Consider the following 19,146-nt stretch of genomic DNA (forward strand, 5'->3'; position numbering starts at 1 on the left):
CTTTAAATAATAGGATTTAAATAAGCGGCTGCTGATTTGAAGTCCACCTGGGGAATCCGAGTTCTAGGACCGGTCGTTGGCCCTGCCACACGCCAATACAACCATCAAAGTCAAAATCCCTTAACTCAAATTTAAATACATTCCTAAAGCAGAAAGCATCCCGATAGGAAAATCCCACAGCTCACAGCAAGCAGCAGGGAAACATTTATCTCTGGCGGCACTGATTTAAGCTTAAAAGATTTGGTATCGTTTTTTTAAAAAAAAAAAAAGCTGGGTGGGGCCGAGGAGAATCCACCCAAACTTTCCTCAGGAAGTAGGATGTTTACTGAGTAAATATGCAGTAGTCACAGAAACACCTGCTACTCCTTTAAGACCTCAGGAGCCACCACTGCCACCTCCTGGCCACATCCGGGCACTTCTTTGCAAACTCCTGACGTCTCGACGTCCGAGCCGTTGGGCTTATTTGAAACACACGCACAACCAATCAAGCGGCGCCTGCCGGGAGGTGGAGAGCGTCAACCAGTCACCGCCTCTCTGGAGACTCCTGCCTATGGGAAAGAGGTTGACATCACGCGCCAATCGGCATGGCTTTTAGAGAGAGCAGCTTACTTTTTGAATCGGTTGTGGCGGCCGCCGGCAAGGAATGGCGGTATCTGTGAGAGAAGTCTGCGTTTGAAGAGGTGGAACTCCTAGGGCTTTTTTGAGAGTGGTAAGGACTCTGTGTGAGTGAGAGAGGTGCAAGTGGGCGAGCGGCTCCAGAGCCAAGGGCTCTTTTGCCTGCGGTCGACGTCCCCGCCCCTAGTGACCGCGAATTCCGGAGCGCCCGGCTCAGGCTTCCCGGCTCCGGGAACTCCCTCGCCGCACCCCACCCCCAGCAGCCGGGCCCTGACGCGGAGTGGGAGCCCGAAGCCCCCAGTATTGCTGGGCATCTTCGCCCTCACCTGTTGGCTCTTTTGGACGGAAGAGTGTGGGTGAAGGGAGGGAGTTGGGAAAGGGATTTTGGCAAGCCGCGCAGCCCTGTGGCTTTGGGGACCGGCACTCGCAGCCTTTGGGGGCTTATCTCAGAGTGCGCCGTGGTTTTATACTAGGATTCATCCTGGCTTCTTTGCGGGAAGTTTAGTTTTTCGTTTTTGCAAGATAAATCCAGGCCATCCGCCCCTCGTCCTCCCCAGCCACCCGGCACAGATGTGTCTAGCTTAGTGGTTAAAGGCGCAGCCTCTGGATTCAGCCGGGCTTTGAATACCTCTTTTACCACTTACTAACAGTTTGACTTAGGGGAAGTTGCTTAATCTCTCTGTTCCTACGTTTCTTCATCTATACATTGAAAATAATAATAGTACCTGCCTCTTAGGATTACTGTAGAGATTAAAAGGTTTAGGGCAATGTCTGCCACGTGTTAAGCGTTAAGTAAATGTCAGTTGTTGATAGTAATGTTAATAACACCACCATTATATCTAGGATTGCATTTTAGTCCTTCACCTTGAAAGATGATTGCCTGAAAAGTATTTAAGTAAAAGGAAACTTGAATGTTTGTTTACATGGCAAATTTTATCTCTGGGATAAAAGGGGGCGTGTGTTATCGTGTGTTTACTTAGAAGCTCCTTGGGTCTGTTCTTGGGTGAGAAGCCGTGTAGGTTTATGAACACTGATCCTGTTGTGCTTATTTTAAAGGCTTCTGGAATACAGTAATTTGAAAAAAGGTGATTAATATATTTCCATTTCTGATCAGACTGTTGGATGTTAGTTATGTCATCAAGTTACCATGCATCTCTTTTTCTCTATAAATTTTGAAGCTGTTTTGGCAATAAATTGATCATATACAGTATCATCAGGGACAATTTTAATTATTAATCATCTGCTTTTGATCATCTGCTATGCTCCCTGCCTTTTATTAATCATCTGCTTTTGATCATTTGCTGTGCTCCCTCTTAAAGAGGGAGGCATAGGAGAAAAATGTAAATATTTTCAAAAATTTTTGTTTAGACGGAGTCTACCTCTTGTCACCTAGGCTAGAGTGCAGTGGCACGGTCTCGGCTCACTGCAACCTCTGCCTCCTGGGTTCAAGCGATTCTCCTGCCTCAGCCTCCTGAGTAGCGCCTGCCACCTCGCCCAGCTAATTTTTGTATTTTTAGTAGAGACGGGGTTTCATTGTGTTGGCCAGGCTGGTCTCGAACTCCTGACCTCGTGATCCGCCCGCCTTGGCCTCCTAAAGTGCTGGGATTACAAGCGTGAGCCACCGCGCCCGGCCTTTCAAGTGGTATTTTTGATTTTCCTCCTCCAGTCCTTAAAGCAGGTTAGCTCCCTGACTTTTTTTTTTTTTTTTAAACATTCTTTTAAGGGGACTTTGAATGAAAGCCACTTTAATGCCTTTTCATTGGAAATGGTTGAGTGTAGAAGACTTAAAATAATAGGGCTGGATAGAATTTATCATTGATTCTAAATTAAGACTGTTAAAACTATTGGACCACTCCTTTGGAGAGCCTTAGAATAATGATTGACATGGATGTATGGTAAAGCAATAAGAAATATCCATATTGTGAATATTACATGAGAATAGTTGTTTGTTGTTCACTTTAAGACATCTATTCAGTTTTCATCTTTTTTTTAATTTATTTATTTTTATTTTTTTTGAGACAGAGTCTTGCTCTGTCCCCCAGGCTGGAGTGCAGTGGCGCGATCTCGGCTCACTGCAAGCTCCGCCTCCCAGGTTCACGCCATTCTCCTGCCTCAGCCTCCCGAGTAGCTGGGACTACAGGCGCCCGCCAACACACCCGGCTGATTTTTTGTATTTTTAGTAGAGACGGGGTTTCACCGTGTTAGCCAGGATGGTCTCGATCTCCTGACCTTGTGATCCTCCTGCCTCGGCCTCCCAAAGTGCTGGGATTACAGGCTTGAGCCACCGCGCCCGGCTCAGTTTTCATTTTAACTAGATTTGAGTTGTAGTACTATGTGTGTTCCAACAATGTAGAAACTGAGGCTTAACTGGCTATGTGCAGGGCTGAGACAGGAAGCTGAGTTGCCTGATTTTGAAGCGTCACATAACACGCTAACAGCTGTGCTGTTATTAGTGTGCAGGTTATTACATTCCTTATTACCAGCATCCAAAAATGATGTTATGATACCTTACTGTTTCTTCACAGCATACAGTTTAAACTGTTACTTTGCCAAGACTCTGGAGGAAGGTATTTGTATATTTTATTAACCTGAAGAAGTAGGAAAGAGGAAAGTCTGACATGTAACTCTGGTTAAAGGTGGGTCCTGTGTATATTTGCCTAATATTTTAGAAATTTACTCTCAGTAAAGTTGACTTATTGAAAATTGATAAAAATCTCTAAAAAATTTTTTTTTAGAGAGACAGGGTCTTGCTGTATCACCTAGACTGGAGTGCAGTGGTGGGATCACAGCTCACTACAACCTCAAACTCCTGGGTTCAAGTGATTCCCCCACCTCAGCCTCTTGAGTAGCTACTATAGGCACCTGCCACCACACCTGGCTAATTTTTCAATTTTTTGTAGAGATGGGGTCTTGTTATGTTGCCCAGTCTGGTGTTGAAATTCTGGCCTCAAGTGATCCTCCTGCCTTGGCCTCCCAAAGTGCTAGGATTTCAGATGTGAGCCACCCAACCCACCCTGATGAAAACTTGTTAAACCTTTTATTCCGTGTCTAGCTTTTAAACTCTTCTTAAGTCCTGGAAAACTTAAAAAAGGATTTCCTTTCATAGTCCAGAGTTATATTTGCACTCACCCATGCATAATTGTTTTGTCAAACCTTTTAGGGGAGAGGTGTTTTTAAAGAATTATGGAAATACTGACAAGGGAGCAGCCCAATTATACAGGAGAGGTTTAGAGACATCCACAGAGGATGAGTCAAGAGTGATGATTGGGGGTTGGAAGACAAGCTAGGTGGAGAGTCGAGTACTAAATGCAAATAGATGTGATGTAAATTATGATTTGTGCGTGAAAAATAGCTGAGAAATTCATGTTGCTGTTGCATAGATTGTATAGGGACTGGGGTAGTTACAGATGGTGAGGGTGAATAGTTAGGCGGGGACCGAATTGTGAACTTGGTGGTGAATTTGGACTTGAACATATAAGGAGTACTTACGGAAGTTGTTAAGCAGGGAAGTGATATGGTCACATCTGTATTTAGGTGCATATTCCTGAAAACCATGTGGAGAGTGATTTCTAAAGAAAGTGATGATAAAGTTGTGTGGAGCTGTTTTATTAGACCAAGTGACCATTGTGGCATTGAGTGTATAGAGAAGGGGGGCCAGATTCCAGAGATATTTGAGGTGGGATTGGTAGGAATTTTGGGGAGGGAAATGTGGGAGAGGAAAAAATAAGGATAGATCTCAGATTTTCGGCTAGGATTTTTGTGGGAGGTGTGTTATGGTGGTGTTATAAGTGAATATAGGAAGAAATTGGTTGAGGGCAAAGGTGTGGAGAAGGGAGGTAGAATAATATTTATGGCTACAGTTGAGTGTTTGTTGTATGTCTAGTAAATGTTCTATGTGCTTTTGATACATTATTATTTTTATTACATTCCCGTGAGTGAGGTATTGGTATGTTTATTTTACAGAAAAAGAAACTGAGGCTCAGAGAAAGTCAGTGACTTTCTTTGGTTCATTAAGAAAATGGGTAATAATACTTTTTATAAATTCTAGGTAAAAAGAGCCTCTAATACTTTTGCCCAATGACCATTTTTATGTATTTTTATTCAAATTTTATTTTTTCAGCTGATTTGGAAGAATACAAATCATGGCTGAAAATAGTGTATTAACATCCACTACTGGGAGGACTAGCTTGGCAGACTCTTCCATTTTTGATTGTAAAGTTACTGAGATGTCCAAGGAAAACTTACTTATTGGATCTACTTCATATGTAGAAGGTAAACCTGTTACCTGCTTTAAAACAATCAATTTCTATTTTAATTCTAAACTTACTAGTGACTTTCTTATGATTTAATTTTAATACCAACTGTAATGCTAGAGCACAGGTATTAAGTAAATATTTGTTGACAGAATCCTTTTACACTATGTCATTTTTCTGATTATTATTTGGGTTATTTATATGCTTTGCAGCTTTGAAAAGGGAGGCATCTTAATTTGGATATTCCTTTTTCTGTATGTGAGGGCGGTCTAGTTACAGCATTGTTAGCTAGAAGTTATATAGTCATGCATGACTATATAACTACTTTTTCCTTTACCACTTTATAAATGGGTTTTTCCTAAAATTATATGCACTGTTGAGGAGGATGACTATGTAAGATAGCGCATTCTCTGGCTAGGAGGAATGCTGATGTTTGTATACCCTACTACAATATGGTTTCTCTTTCTCTAAAGTGATATATAGCCAAATATTTTTGTAATAAGTTGGGAGTTGAGTCCTATTAAATTTAGAGAAAGTTATGATTCCCTCAAAGATGTAATACATACCAGATATAGCCAAAAGAGCGATAAGGAGCTACTGATTGTCATGTTAATACATGATAAACATATTGAAACATTTTAAATTTTAACAGAAGAGATGCCTCAGATTGAAACAAGAGTGATATTGGTTCAAGAAGCTGGAAAACAAGAAGAACTTATAAAAGCCTTAAAGGTATGGAGTTTTAGGTTTTAGTTTTTTTTCTTGTAATGCAATTTTTCTTCCATCAGTGTGTAAATAGTTTCATAGCTTTCTTAACCTCATACTTAAGTCTCTTTTCCACAGACTATTAAAATAATGGAAGTCCCTGTTATAAAGATAAAAGAAAGTTGTCCTGGAAAATCGGATGAAAAATTAATAAAAAGTGTTATTAATATGGTAGGTCAAAGCAACTCATTGCATGTGGCATGCTGCACTTCCCTTGATTGTATTATTCTACTTTCTGGTGATTGGAATTAGGCACAAGGTGTATTTTGTGCAATCTGAAGCTTAATGAATAGAAACTGTTTTATACATTTTAACTCCTTAGCTTCTTTTTTCTCATTAATTTTATATTTAGTCTAAATTCTTGCTGTATTTCCAAAATTATAAATCACAGTAATTTATAATCAGGGAATTTGCCCCAGCATACGAAATAATCTAATTCTGGAATCCATCTGTTTTAGTTTGCTAGGGCTGCCATAACAAAATACCACAGTTAATTGCTTAAACAGTAGAAATTTCTTTTCTCACAGTTCTGGGGGCTAGAAGTCCAAGATTAAGGTGTGTGTAGGTTTAGTTTCTCTTGAGGCCTCTCGCCTTGGCTTGCAGTTTCCTTTTGCTGTCCTCACATGGCCTTTCTTCTATGTGTGCTTGCATCTGTGGTGTTTCCTCTTATTGGGACACCGGATTGGATTAGGGCCCACCCCTATGATCTCATTTAACCTTAATTACCTCTAAAGTCCTTATCTCCAAATATAGTCACATTCTAAGGACTTCATTCTTCATTCTAGGTTAGGGCTTCAACATGAATTTTGGGGGTACATAATTTAGCACATCACACCAGCCTTGCAAATAAAGTTCAAATAATTTACTGACCCATTTTGAGTTTTTAAAAAATTTTTTTTTTAATTTAACACAAGAGTTACAAGAGTTATATAGGTACTTTAGTATCTTCATTATTTTTCGTGGATGTATAAAGTGTTTACTGTAAGTAACTTGCCTTTTTATATCCTACATTTGCCATGCTGCAACTGCTACATATTGCACATCTTTCTCATATATCTTACATATCCACTAAAATGATTATGCTGATTTTCCTTTCTGTAAGTATTAAGTGCTATAGTATTATTTTCCTATTTTTCTGAAGATAGTTAATTTGTACAGTAAGAACTTTATGTATGGTATCATTTTCTTGGTCAGTAGTGGATATCTTTCTAATGCATCTTGATATCAAAATGCATGTACTTAAAAACTTTAGCATTCTAATTTTATGGAACTTACACATACTCGATTTATGACTAATAGGTAATGTCAGAATTATGCCTTTATAATACTGATCTTTAAGAACTTAATTTGAATGGAGATTTGTATATGTAAAAATGTAAGTACGTAAAGGAATATGGTTGTTCATTAAGTGTAATGCTGATTATTGTGTGATAGAAACTTATTTTCTACAAATATAAACATGTTAAAGTTGATATTGAATTGATTGTTAAGCCTTATTTAGAGAGACAGATGGATTATTTGATATATAAATAATTTTTATTTCTGCTAACTATATGATGAAAAGGACATTAAAGTGGGCTTTGTAAAGATGGAGTCAGTGGAAGAATTTGAAGGTTTGGATTCTCCAGAATTTGAAAATGTATTTGTAGTCACGGACTTTCAGGATTCTGTCTTTAATGACCTCTACAAGGCTGATTGTAGAGTTATTGGACCACCAGTTGTATTAAATTGTTCACAAAAAGGAGAGGTAAGCATATACATTTATTATGACTTTTCAAGTTTAAATTTTTATTAATGAATTTTAATTAGCAAAAAATTTATTTGGAAAAATCTCATTGATTGTTGAGAGCAAAATATTTAGAATAGGAATAATAGTGGCTATTCTAATGTGGTCCTTTAATTCCTCCATTTTAAACTTAGTAGTGAAAAGCTAAGGCCTTTGAAAGTTAAATAATGATAACTGTACATATGCATATACACAGACAAATACATAGTCTTTTTTTTGTTTTGTTTTTGAGATAGAGTCTTGCTCTGGGCCCAGGCTGGAGTGCAGTGGCACAATCTCAGGTCACTGCAAGCTCCGCCTCCTGGGTTCACGCCATTCCCCTGCCTCAGCCTCCGTAGTAGCTGGGACTACAGGTGCCTGCCACCATGCTCGGCTAATTTTTTGTGTTTTTAATAGAGACGGGGTTTCACCATGTTAGCCAGGATGGTCTTGATCTCCTGACCTCGTGATCCACCCGTCTCGGACTCCCAAAGTGCTGGGATTACAGGCGTGAGCCACCGCGCCCGGCGTATACACAATCTTAATGTCACAATGTCTTAGAGAAGATTACTTGGTTAAACTTGGGTTCCAGAAATTCATACATATACATAAACTTTTATTTGTCTCAACACAGAACAGATGCCACAGTTCCATTTTTATCAGTTACTGTATAACTTAAAATTCAAAAATTATTTTAGCTTTTTGTATTTATTTATTTACTTAATAAATAAATACACGATCTCTGCTCACTGCAACCTCTGCTTTCCTGGGTTCAAGCGATTCTCCTGCCTCAGCCTCCCAAGTAGCTGGGACTGCAGGTGCATGCCACCATGCCTGGCTAAGTTTTTTCTATTTTTGGTAGAGACAGGATTTCACCATGTTGGCCAGGCTGGTCTCGAACTCCTGACCTCACGTGATCTTCCTGCCTCTGCCTCCCAAAGTGTTGAGATTACAGGCGTGAGCCACCGTGCCTGGCTGCTTTTTGTTTTTAAACAGCATTTCAGTATGAGTCGTATGACAGTTAGTTCCTATTTGGTTTTATTGCTGTCTTAGCATTCTTAAGCTTTCCTTGTTTACTTAAAATTGCTTAGGTCTTTGTACTTCTATTGTTACACATGTTAGTCATAATAAGCACATGTTAACCTTTAATTCTCTAACATTTTGATTTGGAGTGGTTGGTTTCAAAACCCAAATAAACTTTGAAAGACCAAATTTTGAAAAGTAATCTTATGTAATGATGAAAATCAAATTTATTCTTTTATTATTTTTAAACCATTCTCTTTTATACACACACACACACACACACACACAACTGTTGGGTAAATTATTTACTGAATATCACCATTTATTAGCTTAAAGATTAGAATTATATTTGGTTTAAGTGTATGTATTATATTTACTCAGTGTTTATTATAAAATGCCTCTGACCTGTTTTAATAACATTAATTAGAATCATTTATAGTAGTGTATGGAGTCTGAAAACTTTGCTTATAGTCAGTACTTCATGTCTGTCAGAGTGCATTTAATATTTGTTTAATTTGCTGAGAGTAAAGTGTTTAGATTATGTATATTGCATATGATTAGGGAATCGCGAAATATTTTTATTGGGAAACTTGCAATCTGTCGTTTTGCTGTTTTTTTTTTGTTGCGTATTGAAAAAATGCCAGTAAATCTTTGGATTGGGAAAGTTGAATGGCAAGAGGAGAAATATATTTAGCTTGAGAAAGTTGTGTTGTATTTCCTACTAAAGAGAAAGCTCACATTTAAAATTGTTGTATCCTTCATTTCAGCCTTTGCCATTTTCATGTCGCCCGTTGTATTGTACAAGTATGATGAATCTAGTACTATGCTTTACTGGATTTAGGAAAAAAGAAGAACTAGTAAGTATTACGAAACAAATTCAAAGCATGTTTTTTACAGCAAAATAAAATTGGCGTTTTTTTCTTTTTAGTATTATGGTTTTATTTTTAAAATATTGAAGGATAACTTATTATGGCTATACCAGATTTTAAATTTTGTGAAGAAACAAATCCTGAAGAGCCTTATAAAGAGAGCAGTGTTTTGTCTAGGCTGGCTGATATGAATTAATAGAAAGATTTCATAGCAATTCTGTTTGACTGTCTTGTTACCATATTGGCTACGTTGGTTATTTAAAGTTTTTGTTTATACATTGCAATTTCTTGTTATACAAGTTCAGCCTTAAAGTATTCTATTGCCCAGAGAATTCATAGAAAGTTCCTTTTTTATTTTTATTTTTTATTTTATTTTATTTTTTTTGAGACGAGTCTTGCTTTGTCACCCAGGCTGGAGTGCAGGGGCGCAATCTCAGCTCACTGCAAACTCCACCTCCCAGGTTCACGCCATTTTCTTACTTCAGCCTCCCGAGCAGCTGGGACTACAGGCGCCCACCACCATGCCTGGCTAATTTTTTTTGTATTTTTAGTAGAGAGATGGGGTTTTACCGTGTTAGCCAGGATGGTCTTGATCTCCTGACCTCGTGATCCGCTTGCCTGGGCCTCCCAAAGTGCTGGGATTACATGCATGAGCCACTGCGCCCGACCAGAAAGTTCTTTCTTTGGTTCACAATACTTTGTTGTTGGAACTGATGGATATTACTCTGATTTTGTGGGAAGAGTCTTGATGTGATAAAACTTGGTATTTTTTTAAAAAAACCAATATATTTACGCAGTATGGTATTAAAAAGCAATATATTTAGGCCATAGGAAAGGCAGTTGTTTAACTTACTTTTGTGTGAAATCTTTACTAATCCCACCTCTATAATTTTGCCTGTGTTAATAGGCAAACTAATCTTTTTTTATACTTATTTTGACATAAAATTTAATAGCTTTATAAAAATCCTGTATGTATTTTATAAATAGAAAGTATTTAGCAAATGCTAAATGAGGGGTAAACATAGTTTAAAATTTTGTTCAAATTAACCATAAAGTCAGTGTTGCTTAATTTTTCTTTTGAGGTCAGGTTGGTGACATTGGTCCATCACATGGGTGGAGTTATTCGAAAAGACTTTAATTCAAAAGTTACACATTTGGTGGCAAATTGTACACAAGGAGAAAAATTCAGGGTATGTAAATTTGGGTATTTTTGTGTATTTCAATACAGCATTATTTTGGCATGGGTTTAATAACAGCAGTCTTTTATCTATTTCTTCCACAATTAAAGAACAGAAACTCAATTTTTGCTATGAGTATATTTGGTAAAAAATTTTAAATCATAAGAGTGGTTAAGTTTTCTTTCTTTCTTTTCTTTCTTTTTTTTTTTTTTTTTTTTTTTTTAAATAGAGATGGGGTCTTGCTCTGTTACCCAGGCTGCTTTCGAACTCCTGGGCTTAAGTGATCCTCCTGCCTTGGCCTCCCAAAGTGTTGAGATTACATACGTGAGCCACTAGGCCTGGCCAAGAGTGGTTAAGTCTTAAGTGGGAATGGAACTTGAGTGAGGTGTTGAAAGATGACTAGGATCGTGGGGGTTGGTAGATGAATAACATTGTAGGAATTGTGAAAGTAGGTAATTCACTCTTGTCTAAATGCCTTTTTTTTTTTTTTTTTTTTTTTTGAGACTGAGTCTCTCTCTTGTCGCCCAGTCTGGAGTGCAGTGGTGCCATCTTGGCTCACTGCAAGCTCTGCCTCCTGGGTTCACGCCATTCTCCTGCCTCAGCCTCCTGAGTAGCTGGGACTACAGGTGCGCGCCACCATGCCCGGCTGATTTTTGTAATTTTCATAGAGACAGGGTTTCACCATATTGGCCAGGGTGGTCTCAAACTCCCGACCTCAGGTGATGTGCCTGCCTCGGACTCCCAAAGTGTTGGGATTACAGGCGTGAGCCACTGCGCCTGGCCGTCTAAGTGCGCTTCATAAGAACAGAGCTCTGCTCTTATAAAGTAGTTCTAAGATTTAACTTGTGAATATTAGAATAGGAGAAAATACTCTTATTAGGATTGAATCTTAGTTTAAGATTATAGTTGAATGTCTTAGCAAGAGTTTATCATTTTTTCTTAGTCTACCTTAGTGTATTTGTGTAGCAAATGATAATTTTAGTGTACTCTTCAATTTACCCTAAATATTTCAACTCATATATAAGGTTTTAGTGACTTAGTTGGATGTCTTCTTCTGTAGTGCCATCTTGAGGGTCATACTTTCAAGGAAGTAAACGTGAAGAAAGGAGAAATAGAAATTTAATAAAGATGAACTTCAGAGATACATTTATTTAAAATAAAATAAGGAAACAGTTTGGACACCATGGAACTTGTTTTGAAGTTATTTTACCCTAACTTGTATGATTGGAAGACAATTTGTTATTTTTTAAATTATTTTGTTACAAAGCAGATAGTGATCTAAAACTGCAAAAAATTAAGTATGTTAACTGTTTAGAACTTCCTTGAATGCAGTTATTTAAGGAGAAAATTCATTGTAATGTTTATATTTTTAGGTTGCTGTGAGTCTAGGTACTCCAATTATGAAGCCAGAATGGATTTATAAAGCTTGGGAAAGGCGGAATGAACAGTAAGTGTTTAGAAATTCAGTAGTTCATTATGTAAATTAAACATTCTGGTTTAAAGATAAATCCATGTGCTGAAAAAAGTAATTTCATAGATAGAAAAAATGAACTCAGTCTGAGTAGCTTGAGGAATAAAATCTAGGAAGAACAAGTTATAAAAAATTAAAAATTGAAAGATATCTTTGATATCTTTGGATTTTACCTTGTGAAGTAATTTTGGCTATTACAAACATTCTGAAATTATTAGATAATAGCTAAATAATTCTGGGTATTTGGATTTTGTTACATATTTTTAAAATTTTGTGTTGTCTGGTTACATTTTAATTGGTGCTTGAAGTTCATTGCCTTGTTTTGCTTAGTTTTCCAAGCACATGATTTCTTGCTGTGGCACTTCATTAAGATTTCATGAAAGTTATCATTACTTAGATTTCATGAAAGCCTTGGAACACAGTACATATAAATCTTCAAATAATAGAGAAGAAATTTGAATCTCTTGTAAAGCTTATCTGTGATCACATTTTGTCAGAAGTTACTTTTGGGATGACTGAGGACACATCATTTTTTTAAATTGAAGTTTTTGTGAACATTTCAGGACCAAATGTTAAATAGTTTCAATAGATAGATTACTCTAAGACCTTGAAAATTACTGTAGGTTTGTAAATTGATATACCTAACACTTGAATTTAAGTTAAACTGGTTTTGGAAGAGTGTATTTTGTTTTTAGGGATTTTTGTGCAGCAGTTGATGACTTTAGAAATGAATTTAAAGTTCCTCCATTTCAAGATTGTATTTTAAGTTTCCTGGGATTTTCAGATGAAGAGAAAACCAATATGGAAGAAATGACTGAAATGCAAGGTAAAATTTAGCATAATGTAAAAGTTATATCTCTTTTAGTCCCTAGGCCTGCTTAATCACTTCCTGGTCAATATACCTCTTAAAAAATTTGGGTTTGGAAATAAGTAGCTTGGCTTATTTATGCTTATGTGCATTCCTTTTTAGGAGGTAAATATTTACCACTTGGAGATGAAAGATGCACTCACCTTGTAGTTGAAGAGAATATAATAAAAGATCTTCCCTTTGAACCTTCAAAGAAACTTTATGTTGTCAAGCAAGAGGCAAGTAATTCTAGAATGAGGTTGGTTTTTAAAAACACTATTAATAGCTTCTCTGATAAAATAAATGTGAACTGTTTATTAAAATGTTTTTTCTCTCACCTAGTGGTTCTGGGGAAGCATTCAAATGGATGCCCGAGCTGGAGAAACTATGTATTTATATGAAAAGGTATGCTTTTTAACCCCTTAGTTATTTGTTCTGTGAGCTTGATTGTTTGCAGATAACACTTTTCTGTCCAGAAGGTTTAGAGAGCATGTTTAGGAATTTCAGAATGATTAAAACAATTGGGATATCAAGTTATCTTAGTCTATGTAGATTTAAGTGGAACTATTCAATGTAATGTGTATTATTTTAACCTAATACGTTGTTCTGTGCGAATTCTTGGTGGTAACATTGCGAACAAGAACATCTGTATCTTCAGAAACTTAGACTTTTAATGGAAAGATAGATTTGTACATAGTTACGAAGGGGAATGATGTGTGCCGCAATTGAGTAATGTATTTTAGGTAGCCTCACTCAGAGACTCAAGAGGGAATCAAAAGGTCAAATAAATGTTGACACAACTTACTAGGCCAACTAGGTAAGGACATTCGTTAGAACCCCAATTGGGAGAGGGTATGAAAGCTTTGAGAGTACATTAAAATAAGTAGTTTAGTATAGCTTTAAAATACAGTGTGGGAAGGAAGACCAACAGATAAAACTTAATGGATAGATAGAATCAAGAAGTTTTTAATACATTAATGAGCTTGGATATTATCCTATAAGTATTGGGAGCCATTGAAGAAGAATAAGGGGAGAGATGTCATTAAAAAGATGAGTTTGATAGTAGAATATCGTCAAGAAAAATCTAGTCTTTATGGTGAATCTTGGTGAAAAGTGGTATCACTCACCAAAATGACAAAGTTATGGAAGTAGGCTTTAAGGGAAGATTTACTTCAGTTTAGAATTTAATAACTTTGTGTGGAATATTGAAGATGAGTTGTTTCTGTAAAATCTATATAGTACCATATTGTATTCTCTTCAGACTCTTCGAAATGTAAAGTTCTTAGAGTTTAAAAAGTGTGCTTTAGATTTAGGGAGAGAACTCTTAAAAATCAAGTGTTACTCAGCACATAATTGGAAAGCATTGTGTCCAGGCACTGTGCTAGGGATACAGCAAACAGACTATGAATGGTCCCTGCCTTCGTGGAGTTTATGGGCTAATGAAGGAGCAGGTAGTAAACAAGTTTACAGATGAAAATATAATGGTGATAGTGGCTATGAAGAAAAATGAGATGCTTGAGGTTAGACAATTACAGTGGTCTCTCGACTATTATGTTTTATGAGACTTTTGAATTGCCTGGTAGATAGAGTGTAGGGTTATAAAATTATTGTGCAAAATCCAGATTCTGTCAGACTTGTAAATATATTTTTTTCTTGTTCCTGTCTCAGTAAAGAACCATGGAAGTAAATTGAGATTTTGTGCTTTTGATTACAGGCAAATACTCCTGAGCTCAAGAAATCAGTGTCAATGCTTTCTCTAAATACCCCTAACAGCAATCGCAAACGACGTCGTTTAAAAGAAACACTTGCTCAGCTTTCAAGAGAGACAGACGTGTCACCATTTCCTCCCCGTAAGCGCCCATCAGCTGAGCATTCCCTTTCCATAGGGTCACTCCTAGATATCTCCAACACACCAGAGTCTAGCATTAACTATGGAGGTAATTCACATTCTTAAAAACTTGTCTTTAAAGTTTAGTGGAATGGAATAATTGTTAGAATTTAGATAAATCCCTGATATAGTGAATATGAAAGTCTTTGCCTTTAATTACCTTTGTTCTAGCTGTAGAGAAAAGACACATGAATAGTTAAGCTTAATAATGTTGCAATTTAATGACTGCTTACTACATGCTAAATGCTTTATATGTTTTGTGTGTTTATAATAGATTTTATTATTCCTGTTTTACAGATGACTAAACTGAGATACAGAGAAGTTAAGTAATTTGTCCAGGGTCATATAACTAGAGAGTGATAGTACTGTTCAAAAAGCAAACAAAGTCACAGGGGAGGTCACATAAATTATGGAGAAAATAGGTAGAATGAAGTCAGAGGAGGGTGAGTTCACTTTCTGCTGAACTGATACAGAAAGGCTCCTATAATTCTTCCTTGGTTATCAATATTTTCCTCTCATTTTAATTTTTAGTCTGTAAACAAATGTGTTTTCTAGATTTAAGAAACAAAAAAATCAAAATCTCCTCCGGACCTCATGACACTTTTCATTTATTGTCCCATTTTTCTGTTCGCTTTCACATCAGTATACTTAAAAGAATTACCTTGATCTATTGTCTCATTTCCTTGATTCTCATTGTCCTTTCAACCCATTCCAACTGATCTGCAGTCCTTGTTGGGGAGACAGTTTTTATGCATTCAACACATGATAACTACTGCTTTATGGACACATTTTTTTTTCTTTGCTTCTGTGATATTACTTACTCATTTCTCATTCTCCTTGGCCTAACTTCTTTTTTTCAATTCTAAATGTTGTATGTTCCTCCTGAGTCATTGTTTCTTCTCTATTGTACGCTCCCTAACTTATCTTAGTAAATTCTATGGTTTTGAAAAACATTTGTATGCCAATGACTCCCAAATTTGTCCTCTTCCCTGTCAAGCTACCTACTTTGTACTTCCTTGTCCATGTGTAATAGACATCTTAAACCTAAGATAACCAAATTAGAGCTTTGGATTCTGCCACTCTTAATTCCTCTGTTCCTTTGCTCCTCTTCATCAGTCTTTTCTGTAAAAAGGCTCTCTCTTAGATGATTGCAGTAGTCTCCTAAATAGTCTCTCCCTTTTAATTTGTGCTTTTCTATATGCAACACTTAGAAAAGTCTTTAAAAATATATAAATTAGATGATGCCACTCCTCTGCTTTAAAATCACTTAATGGCTTTCTATTACTGTAGCTTTTAAGTCCCTATGTAATCTTGCCCTCATCTGCCTAATCTCATGTGGTATTATGTTCTCTAATAATGCCTGTACTCTCTAAGCTTCAGTCATACCATCTTTGTTATTCTTCAAATATTTTTAGTACATCCATACCTCAGGACTTTGTTACTTACTCTGTCTGCCTCAAGGAAATCTGAGTGGATTGTCTGTAAAGTTAAATCCCTCCACTCCTTTCTGCCAATCCTGTGACCTGGTAGTTGTTTTTAGTAGTAATTCTTAACGATAGAAATTATAGTACTTGTTTATTTCTTTATTATTTGATTTGCTTCAAATAAGTAATCTTTAAGAGAACATGAACCTTGTCTGTCTTCTGTGTTTATTCTCAGACCCTAGTATAAAGTGGGTATTCACTAAATACTTAAGGAAAGAATTGACAGTGAATTTAAGGTTGGCCCAGAAAATTGAAATGAATTTGAGAATATAAAGAGGAGCAAATATACAGATAATAGCATACAAATTGAGTTTTTAGGGAATAATGGATAGATCAGTTTGCTTGGAATGTGGAGGAGTAATAGTTAAATTAAAAATGTTAATTGAGGCCTAATATTAGGTCACTTTGAAATAAGACTGTAATATCTGAACTATATATTGTCATCAACAAGGAATTTTAGAAACTCCTTGAGCAGCAGAGAAATTGATTGAATAGATAATTCATAGAGAGTTGTTCTGAAGAATGATTAGAAGGAAGGCAGTTTGGAGACAGACCATGATGTAATCTATTACAATCGCTTTAGCCACGAAATAATAAGGTGCTGAACCAGAGTATGTGGTGATTGGAAGGAAAAGTAAGAAGCACTGGAGAAATATTGGTAGAATAAAGTAATAGGGAGGAAATAAAAAGAGATGAAGGCAAATTACTAATTTAAATGAAAGAAATGTTGCCTTGGCATAGATAGGAAGTTTATATTTCGGAGGGAGGTAGTGAAGTTTTAGAGAAATCCAAGTTACATTAAGGCAGAACTATCCAGTAAGCATTTGGAAAAGTTGAACCAGCTTGAGAGGGAGATCATGATTAGATCTGAGAATGTACTAGTTTTATAATCATAATGGACAATAGCATGGGATGGTAAGAGGAGAACATAAAGGACGGAAACTTGAATATGCATTTTAGGAGATGAGAAGAAAATGAACCACTGAGGTAAACAGATGTGACAACTATACTCATATATTAGGTGCTCTATAAAATAGATTCTCCAGTTTGTAGGTCATTGCCTAGACACAGAATAATTAAATTAGATCAGTGCATCTCAGTTTTCTCCCGCTGAAGTATATTCTGTAATGGCAGAGGCTTCTGGGTCTGGTGAGTGTAGCCTAAAATAACGTTTGGCAAGTGGGAAATTTTTTTGAATTCTGTTTTCTTTAAAAAGCACTCGGGGGCTCGGTGCAGTGGCCCATGCCTGTAATCCCAGCACTTTGGGAGGTTGAGGAGGGCAGATCACGAGTTCAGGAGTTCGAGACCAGCCTGACCAACGTGGTGAAACCCCATCTCTACTAAAAATACAAAAATCAGCAGGGTGTGGTGGTGTGCGCCTGTAATCCCAGCTACTCACGAGACTGAGGCAGGAGAATCACTTCAACCCGGGAAGTGGACGTTGCAGTGAGCCGAGATGGCACCACTGCACTCCAGCCTGGGGGACAGAGTGAGTCTCCATCTCCAAAAAAAAAGCACTCAGAACTCCATAGTACATAATTGTTTTCATATAAAAGCATTTGAAATTGTTTATCATTGAGTAAAATTGATGTGCTGGAAATATATATTATGGTTCTTTGTCACCTATTTCTATTTTATGTCATACATTCCTTTTCCTATTGAAAAACTTGCTATTAGGTGCTTCTATATCTAATGTTAAAGTATTCTAACCATATTAACAGTAAGAAAACATATTTTAAGCTTTTATACATCAAAAAGATATATATGTATATCTATATATCTATAGATACGTGTATAGATTTTTTTTTATTTGTTTTTTGAGACGGAGTCTCGCTTGGTCGCCAGGCTTGAGTGCAGTGGCCTGGGAGTGTGGTGGTGGGATCTAGGCTCACTGCAACCTCCACCTCCTGGGTTCAAGCAATTCTCCTGCCTCAGCCTCCCGAGTAGCTGGGATTACAGGCATGTACCACCACGCCCAGCTAATTTTTGTATTTTTAGTAGAGATGAGGTTTCACCATGTTGGCCAGGCTGGCCTCGAACTCCTGACCTCAAGTGATCTGTCTGCCTTGGCCTCCCAAATTGTTGGGATTACAGGAGTGAGCCACCGTGCCCGGCTGCAAATTTTTTTCTTTCATGAAATGTATATGAAATACACTGTTGCATCCTCCTTCCACTCTGTACTGGTTGTTTTATATTGCGTTAAGATAGTTTGAACTAACAAATAATTTTCAGTTAATATTGGGTTTTTTTGGGGGACTTCTTTTTGACATATGTATATGACAAGTTTTCGTTATTGTAATTGTGTAATCACAACAACCTTTTCCTCCTTTTTACATGTAAGTATTTTTACATCCCTCTTTCTATTTTATTATTTTAGCTGTACAAAGATTCCTATACCTTTTACCCAGATTTCCCAAAGGGACATATTCTGCCATGTTTGCTTTAGCATTCATTCAGTCAAAATCTCTCCTTTTCTAAACACAGATGTAATACACACGTGCACATGTATTTTTAATATCTATACTGTTTGAGAGTAAGCTGCAGACATGATGTGCCTTTAGCTCTAAGTACTTAAATGTCTATTTCCTATGATAGAGACACATTTCTTAAATAACTACATTACTTATTACAGTATTATAGTAAGGAAATTAACATTAATACTATGAACTATTTTGTAGACTTCAGATTTCATCAGTTATCCTAAAAAGTCTTAATGTTCTTTTTAGCAAAAGGAAAAAGTTTTTTTCTTTTTGATCTATGATCCAATCCAGGATACACATTTGTTAGGTTGTCTCTCTCTAGTCTTCTCTAACCTGGAACAGTTCCTTAGTCTTTCTTTGTTTTTAATAACCTTGACATTTTTGAAGAGTACAGGCTGTTTGGTGGAATGCCTACCAACTGGAGTCAGTGATATTTTTGATCGTTATTTTTTTCTGGCCTTAGCCTATGAGAAAACAATTTTTTATTGGAAATTTGTATGCTGGTACA

The 19,146-nt window shown here is 36.7% G+C and overlaps 1 protein-coding gene across 16 annotated transcripts in view; it reads left to right on the top strand.

Annotated features, from left to right (window-relative positions):
• Window positions 1–486: 486 nt before the first annotated feature.
• Window positions 487–19,146, top strand: part of ECT2 (epithelial cell transforming 2) — a 69,528-nt gene continuing 50,868 nt past the window's right edge. Inside the window, exons 1-13 of one of the 16 annotated variants that reach the window (XM_063621676.1) lie at window positions 517–1,700; window positions 3,141–3,251; window positions 4,736–4,887; window positions 5,521–5,600; window positions 5,712–5,804; window positions 7,198–7,380; window positions 9,189–9,278; window positions 10,373–10,480; window positions 11,842–11,915; window positions 12,635–12,765; window positions 12,910–13,025; window positions 13,129–13,191; window positions 14,501–14,723. In XM_063621676.1, coding sequence (XP_063477746.1) covers window positions 4,758–4,887; window positions 5,521–5,600; window positions 5,712–5,804; window positions 7,198–7,380; window positions 9,189–9,278; window positions 10,373–10,480; window positions 11,842–11,915; window positions 12,635–12,765; window positions 12,910–13,025; window positions 13,129–13,191; window positions 14,501–14,723 — 1,291 coding nt within the window. In that variant the 5' untranslated portion in view covers window positions 517–1,700; window positions 3,141–3,251; window positions 4,736–4,757. Of the gene's footprint in view, window positions 1,701–3,140; window positions 3,252–4,735; window positions 4,888–5,520; window positions 5,601–5,711; window positions 5,805–7,197; window positions 7,381–9,188; window positions 9,279–10,372; window positions 10,481–11,841; window positions 11,916–12,634; window positions 12,766–12,909; window positions 13,026–13,128; window positions 13,192–14,500; window positions 14,724–19,146 lie in introns of all 16 variants that reach the window. The other 15 variants (XM_063621678.1, XM_063621681.1, XM_063621675.1 and 12 more) reach the window with 15 other exon arrangements.

The sequence above is a fragment of the Symphalangus syndactylus genome, chromosome 17 (assembly GCF_028878055.3).
Source record: "Symphalangus syndactylus isolate Jambi chromosome 17, NHGRI_mSymSyn1-v2.1_pri, whole genome shotgun sequence".
NCBI lineage: Eukaryota > Metazoa > Chordata > Mammalia > Primates > Hylobatidae > Symphalangus > Symphalangus syndactylus.